Source organism: Choloepus didactylus, chromosome 27 (assembly GCF_015220235.1).
Source record: "Choloepus didactylus isolate mChoDid1 chromosome 27, mChoDid1.pri, whole genome shotgun sequence".
NCBI classification, from domain to species: Eukaryota; Metazoa; Chordata; class Mammalia; order Pilosa; family Megalonychidae; genus Choloepus; species Choloepus didactylus.
In genome coordinates, this window is record NC_051333.1 from 8,792,173 (window position 1) to 8,806,270 (window position 14,098).

Sequence of the window (14,098 nt, forward strand, 5' to 3'; positions counted from 1 at the left end):
ACGCTCCCAGTGCCAAGGCTAGTGCCCTTTCTCCGTGCATGGTGGTTGCCCTCCTCACCGTTGTTCCACCTCATTCCTCTCTGGGATTTGGCCCTGAGTCCCTCTCCCAGCAGCAGCGTGCGGTTGTGCCAGTGGCCCCAGGGCCTCGACTCGAGCTCTTCCTCCTCACTTTTCCCCAGTTCCTGTTATCCTCCCCCACCCTGACCCCAAAGAGCCAGGTCGTCACGCCCGGTCCCCTCCCTCCAGGCTCCGGATGGTGGAGACACTGAGCAACCTGCTGCGCTCCGTGGTGGCCCTGTCCCCCGCAGACCTCCTCCCCATCCTCTACCTCAGCTTCAACCGCCTTGGGCCGCCCCAGGAGGGCCTGGAGCTTGGCATTGGTGACGGCGTCCTTCTCAAGGCCGTGGCCCAGGTCACAGGTGAGAAAGGGGCTGTGGTGGAGGGACCAAAGGAGAGGAGCTTAGAGGGAGAAGGGGGAGGTCGGAGTGCTGAGGGTTGAGGGGGAGGGCAAGGTAGAGAATGGGGGAGGTGAGGCAAGGGGTAGGTGGCACTGGTTGGGCGAGAGGTTGGGCTGGGTTGGGGCCAGGGCCATGTGCACAGAGGAGGGGGTGGGGAAAGGGTCAGCAGGCAAATACCACAGGATTGGGGGAGGGGTTGAGGGAGGTTGCAGAGGTTCCTAAAGGACCTTGGCTGGCAGAACCTGGAGGGCCGAAGGGGTGCACAAGGACATTGGAGATGCAGGAAGGATGGGAGTGAGGGGCTGGCTGGTGCACTGGTGCTTGGGGAATAGGCAGGAGGTGTGGTCAGGGGCTGCCTGCCCAGGGCTGGGAAGCAGGTGAGGCGTGGGACAGCTCTGCCGTGGCTGCAGGATCCAGGAGGAAGAGGAGCTGGCCGGGGCCATAGGGAGCAGCAGGGAGGGGGTGGCATGGAGAGAGGCAGGGAGCCGAATGGGCTTGGGGAGGGAGGAGAGGACAGTGCTTGGGGATCTTTTGTGACTGGGTGGATGCAGAACCATCACCAAGGGGAAGAGCAGCCAAGCTCAGGGGACATTAGAAACCATCTCAGCACCAGGCGTGAGCGAGGTGTGTCCCTGGGCCCCCAAGGCCGTCCAAGGAGTGGGGAGAGGACGGGTCTGATGTTCTCTGGGTCTAGGTCAGAGGCCAGGATTTGGGAGTCTGCAGTTTAGGAGGGGTGATGGAAACCTGGGCAAGTTCTCTTTAGTCCAGGACGGTGGGCATTCAGGGTGAATATCAGGGACTTTTAGAGTCAAACCATGGGGAACACCACCTTTTAAGGAAGCAGGGATTTTCAAGAGTCATGAGAAGATGAAGGGACTGAGAAGTGTTGACTGGGGGATAGAAAAGGGCTATAGACTCATGGGAGCCCAAGGAGGTGAGGCAGTTCTCTGGTTCATTTGAGGTCCATTTATTAAGCTCTCACATTATCCCAGACCCAGTGGGACCTGTAGCCATCAGGAATTCTTTCAGCTGAAAGTTACAGAAATCCACCTGCACTGGCTTAAGCAAAGAAGGACTTGTTTTTCTCACACAGTAAGAAGTTGAGATGTTGGCAGCTGGTTTGGCTGCTAGGCCCATGCAGGTCCCCTCGTGGTCCCCTGGCGGCTGCCTGTCACCTCACCACTGACAACACAAACTGCCAGTGTCACACAGGACCGTGAACGTTCACGTTTGCAGTTGTCACCATCATGGTGGTCTGTTCTAGGTGCAAGGCTCTGACCATCTCGTTAGGTCTCCTAGTGCCTTCTAGTGCAGCAGCTGTGCCTCGCTAGATGGAAATGCACGTGTTTTATTATGGATTGTTTCCCTTTTATTTCTTATGTATTACATTTAGGGCATAATATTGAAATTATCTGTCGGTAAGTTATATTATCTATGAATTTCATTTCAGAATAGGCAAAGGGTAGCAGAGAATTATCTGTCATGAAAATGGTATGTAGGTTCTGAGAGGTTGGGAACCACTGGTTGAGGCCATCATGGTGATTCGATGCTCCATCCTCCAGCCTCCTGCTCTTACAGCTGGGGAGGGCCTCAGGACCCAGCACTGGTGAATAAGTAAGGCCAAACACATCCAATCTGTTTAAATTGATGATTTCAGAAAGATACAATAACCAAAAAAACAAGCAAAGGGCCAGTTGGTCACTGCCTGGGTGTTAGTGCCCAGTGCAGGGAAGGGCAGAGGGTGCCTCCACTCTCCCTGTGCCCGCCCGGTGGCCCCTGACCCCACGGGAGGCTGTTTCAGCTGCTGGATGAGCATTAGCATTGGGGGTGCGGGGACATGCCGGGAGCACCTGCCGCCAGAGAACGGGGTGCCCCCCTCGCCCTGCCTACCCCCACTCTGCTCTCTCCCCCCAAGGTCGGCAGCTGGATTCTGTCCGGGCCGAGGTAGCTGAGAAGGGTGATGTGGGGCTGGTGGCCGAGAACAGCCGCAGCACTCAGAGAATCATGCTGCCCCCGCCCCCCCTCACGGCCTCTGGGGTCTTCACCAAGTTCCGAGACATCGCCCGGCTCGCTGGCAGTGCCGTGAGTGGGCAGGGTGCCCCCTCCCCCAACCCTGTGCTCTTCCTCTCCGGGGGACGAAAAGCCACACATGCAGTGAGAAGGCTTCTCATTCAACCATTTGGGGCTGGGTCTCCATTGCGCCTGGGATGCAGAGTGCCCTTTCCTTCTTCCTGCTCTCAAGACTGGGGAGATCCCCCCCAAGATTCTGTTGACTCCTGCAGGGTCTGCCATGTGGCTGGACTCAATCTGTATTTGCTGAACAGAGGGAGGGAGGGAGGCCAGAAGAGCTAGCCCTTGTTCACTGCTCCGAGTGCAAGGGGCTAGGGGTGTTGGGAGGTGGGGTGGGTGTTCCCCAGGAGGAGGGGCAGCTCCCCAGGGCCTTGGCTGACAGGAGGAAGTGCCATTTCCCTTGCCCGCCTGCCACTGGCTGCTCTTCCCCCACCTCTTGCAGTCCACCACCAAGAAGATGGACATCGTCAAAGGCCTCTTTGTTGCCTGCCGCCACTCGGAAGCCCGGTTCATCGCCAGGTGAGTGTGTGGGCCGGAGGCTGCAAACACAGGGTTGGGAGTAGGGAGGGCTGGCAGCTGGAGTCACCTGCCGATACCCAGCTGCCCATGGATGGGGAGAGCACGAGCAAGGGGCCCAGGCCTGGGAGGTGGGGGAGTCTAGGTTTCTTCTCCTAGGCCGGCTCCTCTCCCTTGGCACTGCTGCTTGGAGGGAGCCTCGGGCTACCAGGTCAAGGGTGCTGTGACTGGTGAGGCCTGCCGTGGCCCGGGAGCCAGGTCAGCCTGCACTCAGGCGAGCATTGGCCATGGTAGTGAAAACAAACCATTAACAGCTCACATCCACCGAGCATTGCCTGGGTGCCCCACCCTGTGACGAGTGCGTATCCCATCAGTTCCTGCCAGTGAGTCTGTGAGGCAGGCCCTGTTCTCACCCCCAATTTATAGAGGGGGAAATGGAGGCACAGAGAGAGGGAGCGACTTGCCTAAGGTCACTGGCTTGGGCCAGGGCCAGTGCCAGAGGCAGGCTCCTGACCACCACCCCCCGGCATCCCTGGGCGGCCTTCCTGTTCCAGGCCCCGCTTTGCTCCCGAGTCACCCTGCCCTCGCCAAGAGCAGCCGAAAGGAGCAGTGAAAACAGTTTCAGGGCCCCGAGTTCTGCTCCCAGTGAAGGCCAGTGGTCAGGACCGTTACTGGCCGGCTTTGGTTTCCTCATCCCTCATCTGTGTGATCTCTTGGGTCCCTTCCACCTCTGAAGATTGTTGTGGTTTTTGGGAAGGGGGTCTACAAAGTACTGAGGTGGGGGGACTCAAGGAGGGAGGAGAAGATGTAGGGGACAAGATTTGAGACATGTCAGCAAAGCCCCTTCCTCTCCTCTTCCCCAGGTCCTTGAGTGGACGGCTGCGCCTCGGGCTGGCAGAGCGGTCGGTCCTGGCCGCCCTTGCCCAGGCCGTGAGCCTCACACCCCCAAGCCAAGGTGAGCTCCTCTGGCCAGTCTCCATGCCCACCTCTCGCCTTTCGAGAAGCCCAGCCTGCCTCCCGCCTGACTTCCTCCCCCTGCCTGACCACCTTCCTCCGCCCACCTCCTTTCCCCCAGGTGGTTCCTCCCTCCTGTGGCCACTCCAGGCCCTCCTTTCCCCTGAAGCCTCTGTCCTCCCCTTCTCATGGGAAGCATCCTTTGCAGTCTCATTTACATTCCTTTATGTACAACAGGCCATCCCCTCTGGACCTGGGGTAGCCAAGGAGGGGATTGGGCTCATCTCAACACTCTGGTGGGTCTTTTCTTAGAATTCCCCCCGACTGTGGTGGATGCTGGGAAGGGCAGGACAGCAGAGGCCAGGAAAACGTGGCTGGAGGAGCAAGGCATGATCCTGAAGCAGACCTTCTGGTGAGTCTGGTGAGACCTAGGAGCAGTGGGTGGAGGGCAAAGGGGAGGGCAAAGGGGACAGTGAAGGGAGGCGCATGGGGGGCTGTGAGCAGGAGCAGGAGGGGCAGGGGAAGAGAGGGAGGGAGGCAGACAAGGTTGCTGATAGGCATGAGGCTGGGGGCAGAGATTGGGAAGCGGGCAGTCCGTGAAGCATCAGTCATGCAGGTTGGGGAGAAGCAGAGAAGGACCCTGGCAGCTGGTGAGTGCAGAGTCACAGAGAGGTGCTGGCACATGAAAAGGCCGTGAGCGACCCAGGGAGAGGTGGTGACTGTTGCAGAGCTGGGTCATGACAGCCACAGAGAGGCAACCCACGAGGTGATGGTGAGGGTGCCAGAAGGCGCCACGTGCAGGGACATAGGCCAGAGGCAGAAGAGGGCGGTGACAGTGAGATGGAGACAGCCCGGAGGTGGTGGCAGAGTCAGGAGGCCGACAAGCAGCTCCACGGATGTTGCTCGCTGCTGTTCTCGGCACTGGGCAGACAGTGGTGAGCTAGCCTCAGAGTTTCTGTCCAGGACAGTGGTCTCAACTCCACCTGCACGTTGGGAATCCAGACATACTGATCCCAGCCCCACCCCAGGCCAATTAAATCAGAATCTTTGGAGGTGGAGCCTGGCCTTGAAAAAATCTTTCTGTAGACGTTCTTGAATGCTTCTACCATGTTGCATCTAGGTAGAACACCACCAGTCTAATGGTGACAGGTAAGGGATGATGGCAGACTCAAACTAAGGGGGACAGCCTCAGAGGGGTTCAGTGACTACACCAGAGGCAGCCAGGGACAGGTCAGTGGAAGAGTCAGGGACAGGCAGAAGCACCAGAATCAGGAATGAGGTGGCAGAGATGGGCAGAGCCTTGGGGAGCCCAGGCTTCTGGGCACGCGTTGCTCCCAGCCAGAGAGCAGAGTTCCTACCTTGTTGTTGCCCTCCGCCCTAGCGAGGTGCCTGACCTGGACCGGATCGTCCCTGTGTTGCTGGAGCATGGCCTGGAACATCTCCCCAAGCACTGCAGGCTGAGCCCAGGTACAGCCCCTCTGCAGGCCCCTCCTGAGTGACTGCAGCCCTGCTCTCCGGACAGCCAGCTCTCTGCTTCAGGAGCCGAAGTGCCACCTCCTGCAAGCCCCAGGCCCTTTGCCTCCACTCCTTCCTGGCCTTGGCTTCTGCTCTCCGGGGCAGTTGCAAGGGAACCAGCTATCAGGCCCCCCTTTAAGGACCTGCAGAATCTTCTTTCCCCAGTGAAATTGAATCCTCTTTCCTGGTGCTAAAAACCCATTCTCCTTCTCCTTGGAGGTTCTCCTTCTGTGTTAGATAGGGTGTAAGCGATGCTACTATAAACAAAGATCCCTCAGAAGGCAGTGTGCCAGGCAAGGTAGGATTTCTGTCTCTCAGAAAAGTCCGGAGCAAGGCAGAAGGGCCAGGGAAGGTAGGTAGCTTTGCTCTGAGAGTCACCAGGGACCCAGGTTTCTTCTGCACATCACTTTGCCATCCCCAAGTTTGTCACCCTAACGTGTTGGATCAGAGGTGGTTCACATCTGTTCTGGATTGTGGAAAGAGGGACAGAGAGAAGAGGAGGCAACCAGATTCCTTGTAAGGAAGTGACCAAGATCACACGTGTCCCTTCTGTGTGCATCTGATCACATGGCCTTCCCTAGCTCAAGGGAGGATGGGAAATGGAGTCCCAGGCTGGGCGACCAGGTGCCCCTTCTTCAACGGAGGAGGGGGTGCGCTCTCACTCAGGGGCAAAGAAAAGAATGAGCCCTGGGGCGCAGTTATCAGTCTCCACCATGCTCCCTTGCTCTCATTTATTGCCTTCCCTTTGCCACCCTAATTTGCTCTCTGCTGTCCTCCCAGGGGTTCCCCTGAAGCCAATGTTGGCCCATCCTACCCGGGGCGTCAGCGAGGTCCTGAAACGCTTTGAGGAGGCGGCTTTCACCTGCGAGTACAAATACGACGGGCAGAGGGCACAGGTACAGGGCAGAATTCATCCTGACAGCAGAAAGGAAAGGGCCAAAGAGCAGGTGCATGGAGGTCTGTGAGGCCAGGCACAAGGATGGCTCTGTCTCATGCTGCCCGTTTGGCCCAGCACGTCTCTCTGGGCATTGGTTTCCACCTCTGTGCAGTGGGTGTGATGACAACCGCCTCACTGGCTTACCTGAGAACAAATCATCAAAATTCCTGATCCACAGCTTCCTTGGAGCTCAAGAAGTATTGGCTCCACTTGTGCTCTGTTGGTGGCGGTGCTTTGTTGGACAGCTGTTTGGGGAGCCCCTGGGTAACCCTCAGGGCAGTTAGGGAAGCATGCCCTGGGACCCAGGCCACAGGCCTTCTCAGCTCCTTTGTCCCGGTGGGGAGCTGGGGCCACCTTGCTAAGGGGACTGGGTAAGCAGAGTGTGAGGGGTACACACCGCGGGGCTTTGCCGCAGCTGGGAGCAGAGGATTTGACGGATACCTAAGTGTCAGAGGTGGCTCTTAAAAATATAGTGAGAGAGAAAAAGAAACAAAATGATTTGGAACAATGGCAATAATTTTAAAAAGTTACTCTTTGAGATAAAAACTACATGTAAAATGGCATATATGTAGCTCTGCTGAAGAGTTGTGACCAAACTGTAAAAAGTAAATAGAGTAACAATGAAAACTAGAGTGCTACTGTGGTATAATAATAACATTTTACAAATCAGTGTCTGCATACAGCAGATAGGTGCTTACAAGAGGAAGGAAAGTAGGGATTGGGAGTGATGGAGACAGAAGTGGAGGGTGTTTCCACAAATGGAGGGGGTGGGCATTTGAACTGAGGGGATGATTTGCTCAGGGCTCTGCACCATTCTCCAGAACCTCTGGAACCTTCTGCCAGTGAGGGTGGGGCAAGAGGAGAGAGTGGGGGCCATTGGGGTGAACTCTCTGATTTCCTTTCCCTTCCTCCACTGTTGCAGATCCATGTTCTGGAAAGTGGGGAGGTGAAGATCTTCAGCAGAAATCAGGAAGACAATACCGGAAAGTACCCTGACATCATCAGCCGCATCCCCAAGGTGGGTGTCTGCCCCTTTCAATCTGGCATGGGCTCCTGTTAACAGTTGCAAACAGCTGAGGTCCATTCAGGCCAGCTCAGCTCAGTGAGGGATGTATCGGAAAGAGATCAGAATGTACTTGGTTGCAAATGACAGAATACCTGACTCTCAGTGGCCTAAGCAAAAGTTAGCTATTATCAAAGAAACCTGGAGGTGTGCAGTCCAAGCTGGCACTGATGTGCAGTGATGTCCTCCTGGGCCCAGTTCATGTCTGTCTGTCTTCTCCCATCCTGGACTGATTGGCTTCCATTTGCAGTGCTTGTCCCCTTACTGTCCCAGGATAGCAGCACACTTCCAGACAAGAAGAGGGAGCAGGGGTTCCAGCTTCTGGGACGCCCATGAGGAGAGCTAACGCTCTCCCAGATGCCTCCCATCACCCCAGCAGACTCCAGCTTGGATTCATTGTCTAGCACTGGGTCCCATGGCTACCCAGTGCAGCAGAGGCCAGGAGAAACACTCCAGCATTCCAGCCTCTCCCAGGGGGCCGTGTGTTGAGGGAGCCAGCCTGCAAATCTGCCCTGAGTCTCCCAGAAGTGTGAGCCCAAGAGCCATAACAGGGCAGGGAGCTGGGGGTTTCCCTGGACCCATGGAGGGGCAGTGAGTGGGGTATCTTGGGGCAATTTTCCACCACAGAGCCCTTCTCTGCCTGGCCCTAAGGAATGAGGAAACTGTTTCTTTCATAGAACCTCAGGGAGCAGAGCTTTCCGAGAGTGATGGCGAGAGTTATAGTCTGGGGGCGCGTGGGCCTCAGTAGAACTCCTGTTAAGAGCCACGTGCTATTTTTTTCACTAATCAATTGTATTAAGATGTAGCTTACATAAAATGTTCTAAGTGTAAGTGTACAGTATATAATTTGATGAGTACTGATAAATTTGTATGTGTATGTAACCAATACCCCAAATAAGATAGAGCATTTCCTTATTTCCGTCACCTTAAAAAGTTTCCTCATGCCCCTCTCCAGACAAGTTCCTCTCCCCTGCCCCCACCCTCCACCTCCAGAGGCACCCACTCCTCTGCTTTCCGTCACTACAGGTTAGTTTTGCGTATTCTAGAGCTTCATCTAAGTGGCATTATGCAGTATGTGGTCTTTTGTGTCTGGCCTCTTTCACACTCATTCTTCATTCATTTATTCACTCAACAAATGTTCACTGGGTGTCTGTTCTGGGCTCCTGTGCTGGGGGCTGTGGTGTGGCCCAGGCAGACACGGTTTCTGCCACCCCCAGCCCCAGGCCCAGTAAGGCGGGCAGACCACCATCAGAGAATCCTGCATATGCTGAGATGAGGCTCTGAAGAAAAGGACCAGCATTCTCTGAGCCTGTAGAAGAAGCAGGACTTGGCAGAGACTTGGTGTTGGGGAGCAGGGCTGTCATGGCGTGTAGCTCCAGGATACAGTGGGATTGGAGCCCCCCGGAGCAGAACACGGCACTCCTGTAGTGAAGGCCTCCCAGGGTGGGGAAAGGACAGTGAAGGAGAAGGACAGGGAAAGGCGTTTCCCATGGGGACAAGCATGTGCAAAGGCTCAAGGCTGAGGGGCTAGTGTGCTGAGTTCAGAGAGTGAGGCCGAGGGGCCTGGAGGAGATGAGGGAGGAACAGGGCCATCTCTTGTTTTGGGGGACCATGGAATGGATCGTAGCAGGGATGCACCATGACCAGATGGTGGTTGGATAGGATCCCTGGGTGCTGTGAGGAGGGCAAATTGGAGGAGTCCATGCGGACGGGGGACCAATGGGATGATGTGGCTCAGGCTGGGCTGGGTGTGGTGAGGTGGCGAGAAGTGGGTGGTGTAGAGGAAGGTTTTGAAGGTAAAATCAACAAGTTCACTGGGGAATTGAATGTGGGGAGAGAGGAGCAGGGAGACGACAAAGATTCCTGAGTTTCCAGCTTATGGGACTAAGTAGTAGGTCCTCAGAAAAGTTAGTTTTTTCCCCTCTTAGTGGGGAATAAGACAATTTGTGTTCATTATGTTTCCCTTTGAGGTTGGCGTCAGGGAGTCAGGGATCTCGAGAGCTGGGAAAGGAAAAGGGAAATGTGTTTCCCCATGTCTGTCTCTTAGTCTCCTTCCCCACCTGATACCAGCCCTGGGTGTCCCTTCACCTTTCAGATAAAGATCCCTTCAGTTACATCCTTCATCCTGGACACTGAAGCTGTTGCTTGGGACCAAGAAAAGAAGCAGATCCAGCCGTTCCAAGTGCTCACCACCCGCAAGCGCAAGGTACCCTCAGCCCCTCCATCCGCCACGACCCCACATTCCATCAGCCTTTCTTCCAGCTTGGCTGGGCCCCGCCCAGTCCCCAGAAGGGCTGAGCACCCGTCGGGAGGCAGTTCTCTCAGCTTTTTGCTGCCACAGCTCCAGTCAGCACATTCTCACCTCAGCATCCCAAGTAGGAAGTGGGGAAAGGGGTCCTTTACTTGCAGGTCTGTCTTTCTACTGTGAAAGGAGCCCCTGCAACCTGCATCCCAGCAGACTTCCCCTTTACGTCTCCTTGGCCAGAAATGTGTCATATGACTGCCAGTAGCTGCAAGGGAGGCTGGGAAAGCAAATATTTGGCAAAGGGGAGTGTCAGGTTTAGCCACTGAGAGCTGCCACGATCCAGCTCTGGGGCTGGCAGCTTGGCCGCCCTCACTGATGTGTGGTTGTTCTCTGGGGGGAGGCGTGAGGGGTAGGTGACTGCGGTGTCTGCTCCCTGCAGTGGGGGACCCAGTCACAGGGCCCCTCCCACCTTCCCCCACTCTTATCTCCATTCTGCCCCAACCCAGGAAGTGGACGCATCAGAGATCCAGGTACAGGTGTGTTTGTACGCCTTCGACCTCATCTACCTCAACGGAGAGGTGAGTTCCGGGTTGGTGTTCAGTGGGAGGCTGAGGGATGGATGGGGTGAACTTTGGAGCCAGCCATTCGGGGTGAGCTGGGAGGCCACCCTTGGCTGATGGCTCTCAAAGTGTGTTCCAACACTCTAGTTTATGGATGGATGAGTAGAAAAATGGGGGAAGGAAAAAAACAAACAAACAAAGGCACCCGATGTTCTTTTTTACTTTAATTGCTCTTTTTCACTTTAATTATTATTCTTGTTATTTTTGTGTGTGTGATAATGAAGGTGTCAGGGTTTGATTTTGGTGATGAATGCCCAACTATGTAATGATACTGTGAACAATCGAATGTACGATTTGTTTTGTATGACTGCATGGTATGTGAATATATCTCAATAAAATCAATTAAAAAAAAAAAAATGTGGTCCAAGGACCCCTGAGGGCCCCTGAGTCCCTTTCAAGGGAATCTGCAAGGCCCTCTTTTTTCTAACTCCATAACTGAGTGAGGCAGATTTTCCTTACTCACTTCAACCAGAATAATACATTGCACAGTCTGAATGTGGAAGCAGATAGGAGAAGCCAGCTGCTATGAAGCAAGGCATTAGGTAACTTACACAAATGTTAGACAGTGTCCCTCTTCTCACTAATTTTTTTGGGGGGGTTAGGGGTGGGATACAGATACATTGCATAAATACAAGTTATTTGGGTTAACATATAATGGATGCCATTATTTTAAAATGGATGATTATGTTTTAAATTCCTATTTCAGTTTCTAATATGGCAGAATGAGAGATGTAACCCAGATAAACCAAAGCTCTTTGGAGTCCTCAGTGATTTTTAATACTTAGTGACAAGGTCCTGATACCAAAAAGTTTGAGATCTCCTGCTCCAGGGTGTTGGAGCCAGGCTGCCTGCCTTTCCTGTCCCGGCTCTCCCTTCCTAGCTGTGTGGCCACAGACAAGTGACCCAACATTTCTGTGCCTTGGTTTCCTCATTCGTAACAGAGAAAGTAATAGCACCTGCCCTGTCTGTTATGGTGGGGATCAAAGGTGGGCTACAGGTCAGCGTGGAGCCGAGTGGCTGGCACGTGGGAGGCATTCGGTAACAGCTGTACCCATCCCCATCCTCCCAGACAGTCAGTCCTTGACAGCCTGGAAGTGAGCAGTGAGCTCATGATCGCCTGGCGTCTCTTTACTTCTCTATTAATGTGGTGAAGCATCTTTCAGATTTGACCTGTGACTTACCCACTCAGGTGCTTTGCTTGCTTGTCTGGTGTGTTCTCATTGTCTTGCTGCTCTGAAAGAGCCCCTTCTCCGTCAGGCTGATGAGCCTTTGCCAGGACAGGTGAAGCCTTAGCGGTGCTCATGCCGACACGTACGGTGTTTGAACCACCCCACCCGGCCTTATAACACATGTTAAAAATGGCATCTAACCTTGTAAAATAACTGCAGGGAGAGCAATAGAATTCTGGTATTTTCCCCATGATGGTTATTGGGGGTGAAGGGGGGAGAATTATTAGATATCAAATGATTTCCAAAGTATCAACTATCTGGTGCTACTTTTTTTTCCCCCTCCTCACGTTTTTTATGGTCCCTGCTCTGCTGGTGCCTATGTCTATCTTGAGCGTTTCAAATATTCCTTACCTGGTGTTTGCCTTTAAATTTTGTTCACGGTCTTTCTTGTTGTTTAGAACTTGTTTTAGCTTTTATCTTGTATGTAGTCAAATGTAGAAAGGAGGTTACTTTCTACAAGGCTGGTGAGTTCATTTTACGGTGTAAGTGAGTACTGCTTTCTCCTGAGCAGATAGGGTTTAAAACCGGGGTCTGCCAACTGTATAGCCCACAAGCCAAATCCGTCCCGCTGCCTGTTACTGTAAATGAGGTTTTATCGGGACACAGCCATACCTGTTTATCTACGTCTAGTCTGTGACTCCTTTTGCCCTATCTGGCCTGTACGGAAGAAGTTTACCGACCCCTGGATTGACATAAAGAATATCCTCTCAGAAACACATTTATTAACCCCTAGTCATGAGCCTTTTTTACCTTTATTCAACCACTGTTAAAAAAGTAACTACATAGTCATCATTATAATAGACTAACAAAGTGTTAATTCCAACTCAAGCCCGTGGCCCCACCCGTCTGCTGCTCTCTGCTCCTCAGGGTCACAGGACTGAATGGCCTCCAGTCCCTCTTGCTCATGACCAGCCTTGCACTTAAAATTCTCAGAATCCTGACCTCACCTGGCTCTCTCCTCCCAAGGCTTTCCAGGAACCACACTGGGTCTTGGGGCCTACACATTCCTGATTGACCCAGGCCACATCGTGGGACTCATTCTGTTCATTTCCAGTGATGCCTTATCCTCTTCCCACCCCACCCCCCTTAGTCCTTGCTGCGGGAGCCCCTTTCCCGACGCCGGCAGCTGCTCCGGGAGAACTTCGTGGAGACGGAGGGCGAGTTCGTCTTTGCCACCTCCCTGGACAGCAAGGACATGGACGAGATCGCCGAGTTCCTGGAGCAGTCGGTGAAAGGTGGGGACACCCACACTTCTCCCGGCCCTTTCTGCGACCCAGGCAGAGCCCATCTGCCCCTCCCTGCCAGGAGATTGGGGTGCAGTCCTTCCTGCCCCAGTCCCAGTGAGCTAGGACTTCACCCAGGGCATGTTCCCATGTCTCCTCAGACTCCTGCGAGGGGCTGATGGTGAAAACCCTGGATGTCAGTGCTACCTACGAGATTGCCAAGAGGTCACGCAACTGGCTCAAGGTGACTCCCCCTGGAGCCCGGGTCTGGGCAGTCAGCTTCAGGTCCCCACCATTCACCCCGACTGAGTTCAAGAGCCCTTTCAGAGCCGCCCTACCTCCCATTGCAGCCGGCCTCAGACCTTCTCCCTCCTGCAGTCCTTGTTAGTGAATTTGGTACAAGCCAAGCCCCAGCCTGAGCCCTGTGAATACCCGGGTGGGAAAGCCAGGGGAGGCTCCTGCTCTCCCTGAACTGGTCTTCCAGGACTGATGAGGCAAACCCAAAAGAAGTCTACCAGGAGCAGGGTGAAGTCGGGCAGTAGTAGGCGCTATGAAAAAGCAGGTCAGCTCCGGGACCAGAGGGGGACCAGCAGTACGTTCGGTGATTGGGTGAAGCCTCCCAGAGGTGACATTTGGGTCAAGACCCCAACAATGGGAAGGGTTTGACCTTGTGAAGATCTGGGGCAGAGGGGGAAGAGCAAGTACAGGGGCCCTGGGGTGGGAGCAAGCTCGATGTGTTCAAGGAGCACGTGCTTGGAGCAGGGAGCAAGGGCAAGTGAGGTGCGAGGGTGTGAGGTGAGGCCAGGCTGCCAGATCACGCAGCACCTTGGGGGCCACAGTCAAATAAAATTGCATTTTGCTCTAAGAGTTTTGGGAAGCCAGTGGAGGTTTTCAGCAGGGAAGTCACATTGTCTGATTGTCATTTTGTAAATGTCTCTCTTGTCGCTAGTGGTTGGGTGTTTCGTTGCTGGGCAGAAGTGGGAGGAAGCAGTTAGGGGTCTGCTGTCTGGTAAGAGATAATGGTGGTTCGAGTGGAGAGAGAGCGGTGGGAGGCGGGCGAGAGGACTGAAGCAGGGTAGGCTTTGGAGTTGAGCTGGCCCGTTCTGCTGACTGGCCCTGCCAGTGTATTGATTGTTTGTGGTCTGTCTCCCCTACCAGACTACAAGCAGTTGTGAGAATAAGAAATTTTCTCTCTTAGGAAATATTCCCTGTTGTATCCCCAGTGTTGAGCTCCTGCTTGACACACAGTCATCACTTAATAAACATTT

General features: G+C 54.3%; 1 protein-coding gene across 6 annotated transcripts in view; it reads left to right on the forward strand.

The window, feature by feature from the left end:
* The window catches only part of LIG1 (DNA ligase 1), a 63,262-nt gene that overhangs the window by 44,306 nt on the left and 4,858 nt on the right, over window positions 1–14,098 (forward strand). For all 6 annotated transcript variants that reach the window (XM_037819493.1, XM_037819494.1, XM_037819495.1 and 3 more), the window contains 12 exons: window positions 247–419; window positions 2,374–2,540; window positions 2,971–3,047; window positions 3,908–3,999; window positions 4,311–4,410; window positions 5,380–5,465; window positions 6,294–6,409; window positions 7,373–7,468; window positions 9,609–9,719; window positions 10,265–10,336; window positions 12,698–12,842; window positions 12,992–13,074. In XM_037819493.1, coding sequence (XP_037675421.1) covers window positions 247–419; window positions 2,374–2,540; window positions 2,971–3,047; window positions 3,908–3,999; window positions 4,311–4,410; window positions 5,380–5,465; window positions 6,294–6,409; window positions 7,373–7,468; window positions 9,609–9,719; window positions 10,265–10,336; window positions 12,698–12,842; window positions 12,992–13,074 — 1,318 coding nt within the window. The remainder of the gene's footprint in view (window positions 1–246; window positions 420–2,373; window positions 2,541–2,970; window positions 3,048–3,907; window positions 4,000–4,310; window positions 4,411–5,379; window positions 5,466–6,293; window positions 6,410–7,372; window positions 7,469–9,608; window positions 9,720–10,264; window positions 10,337–12,697; window positions 12,843–12,991; window positions 13,075–14,098) is intronic.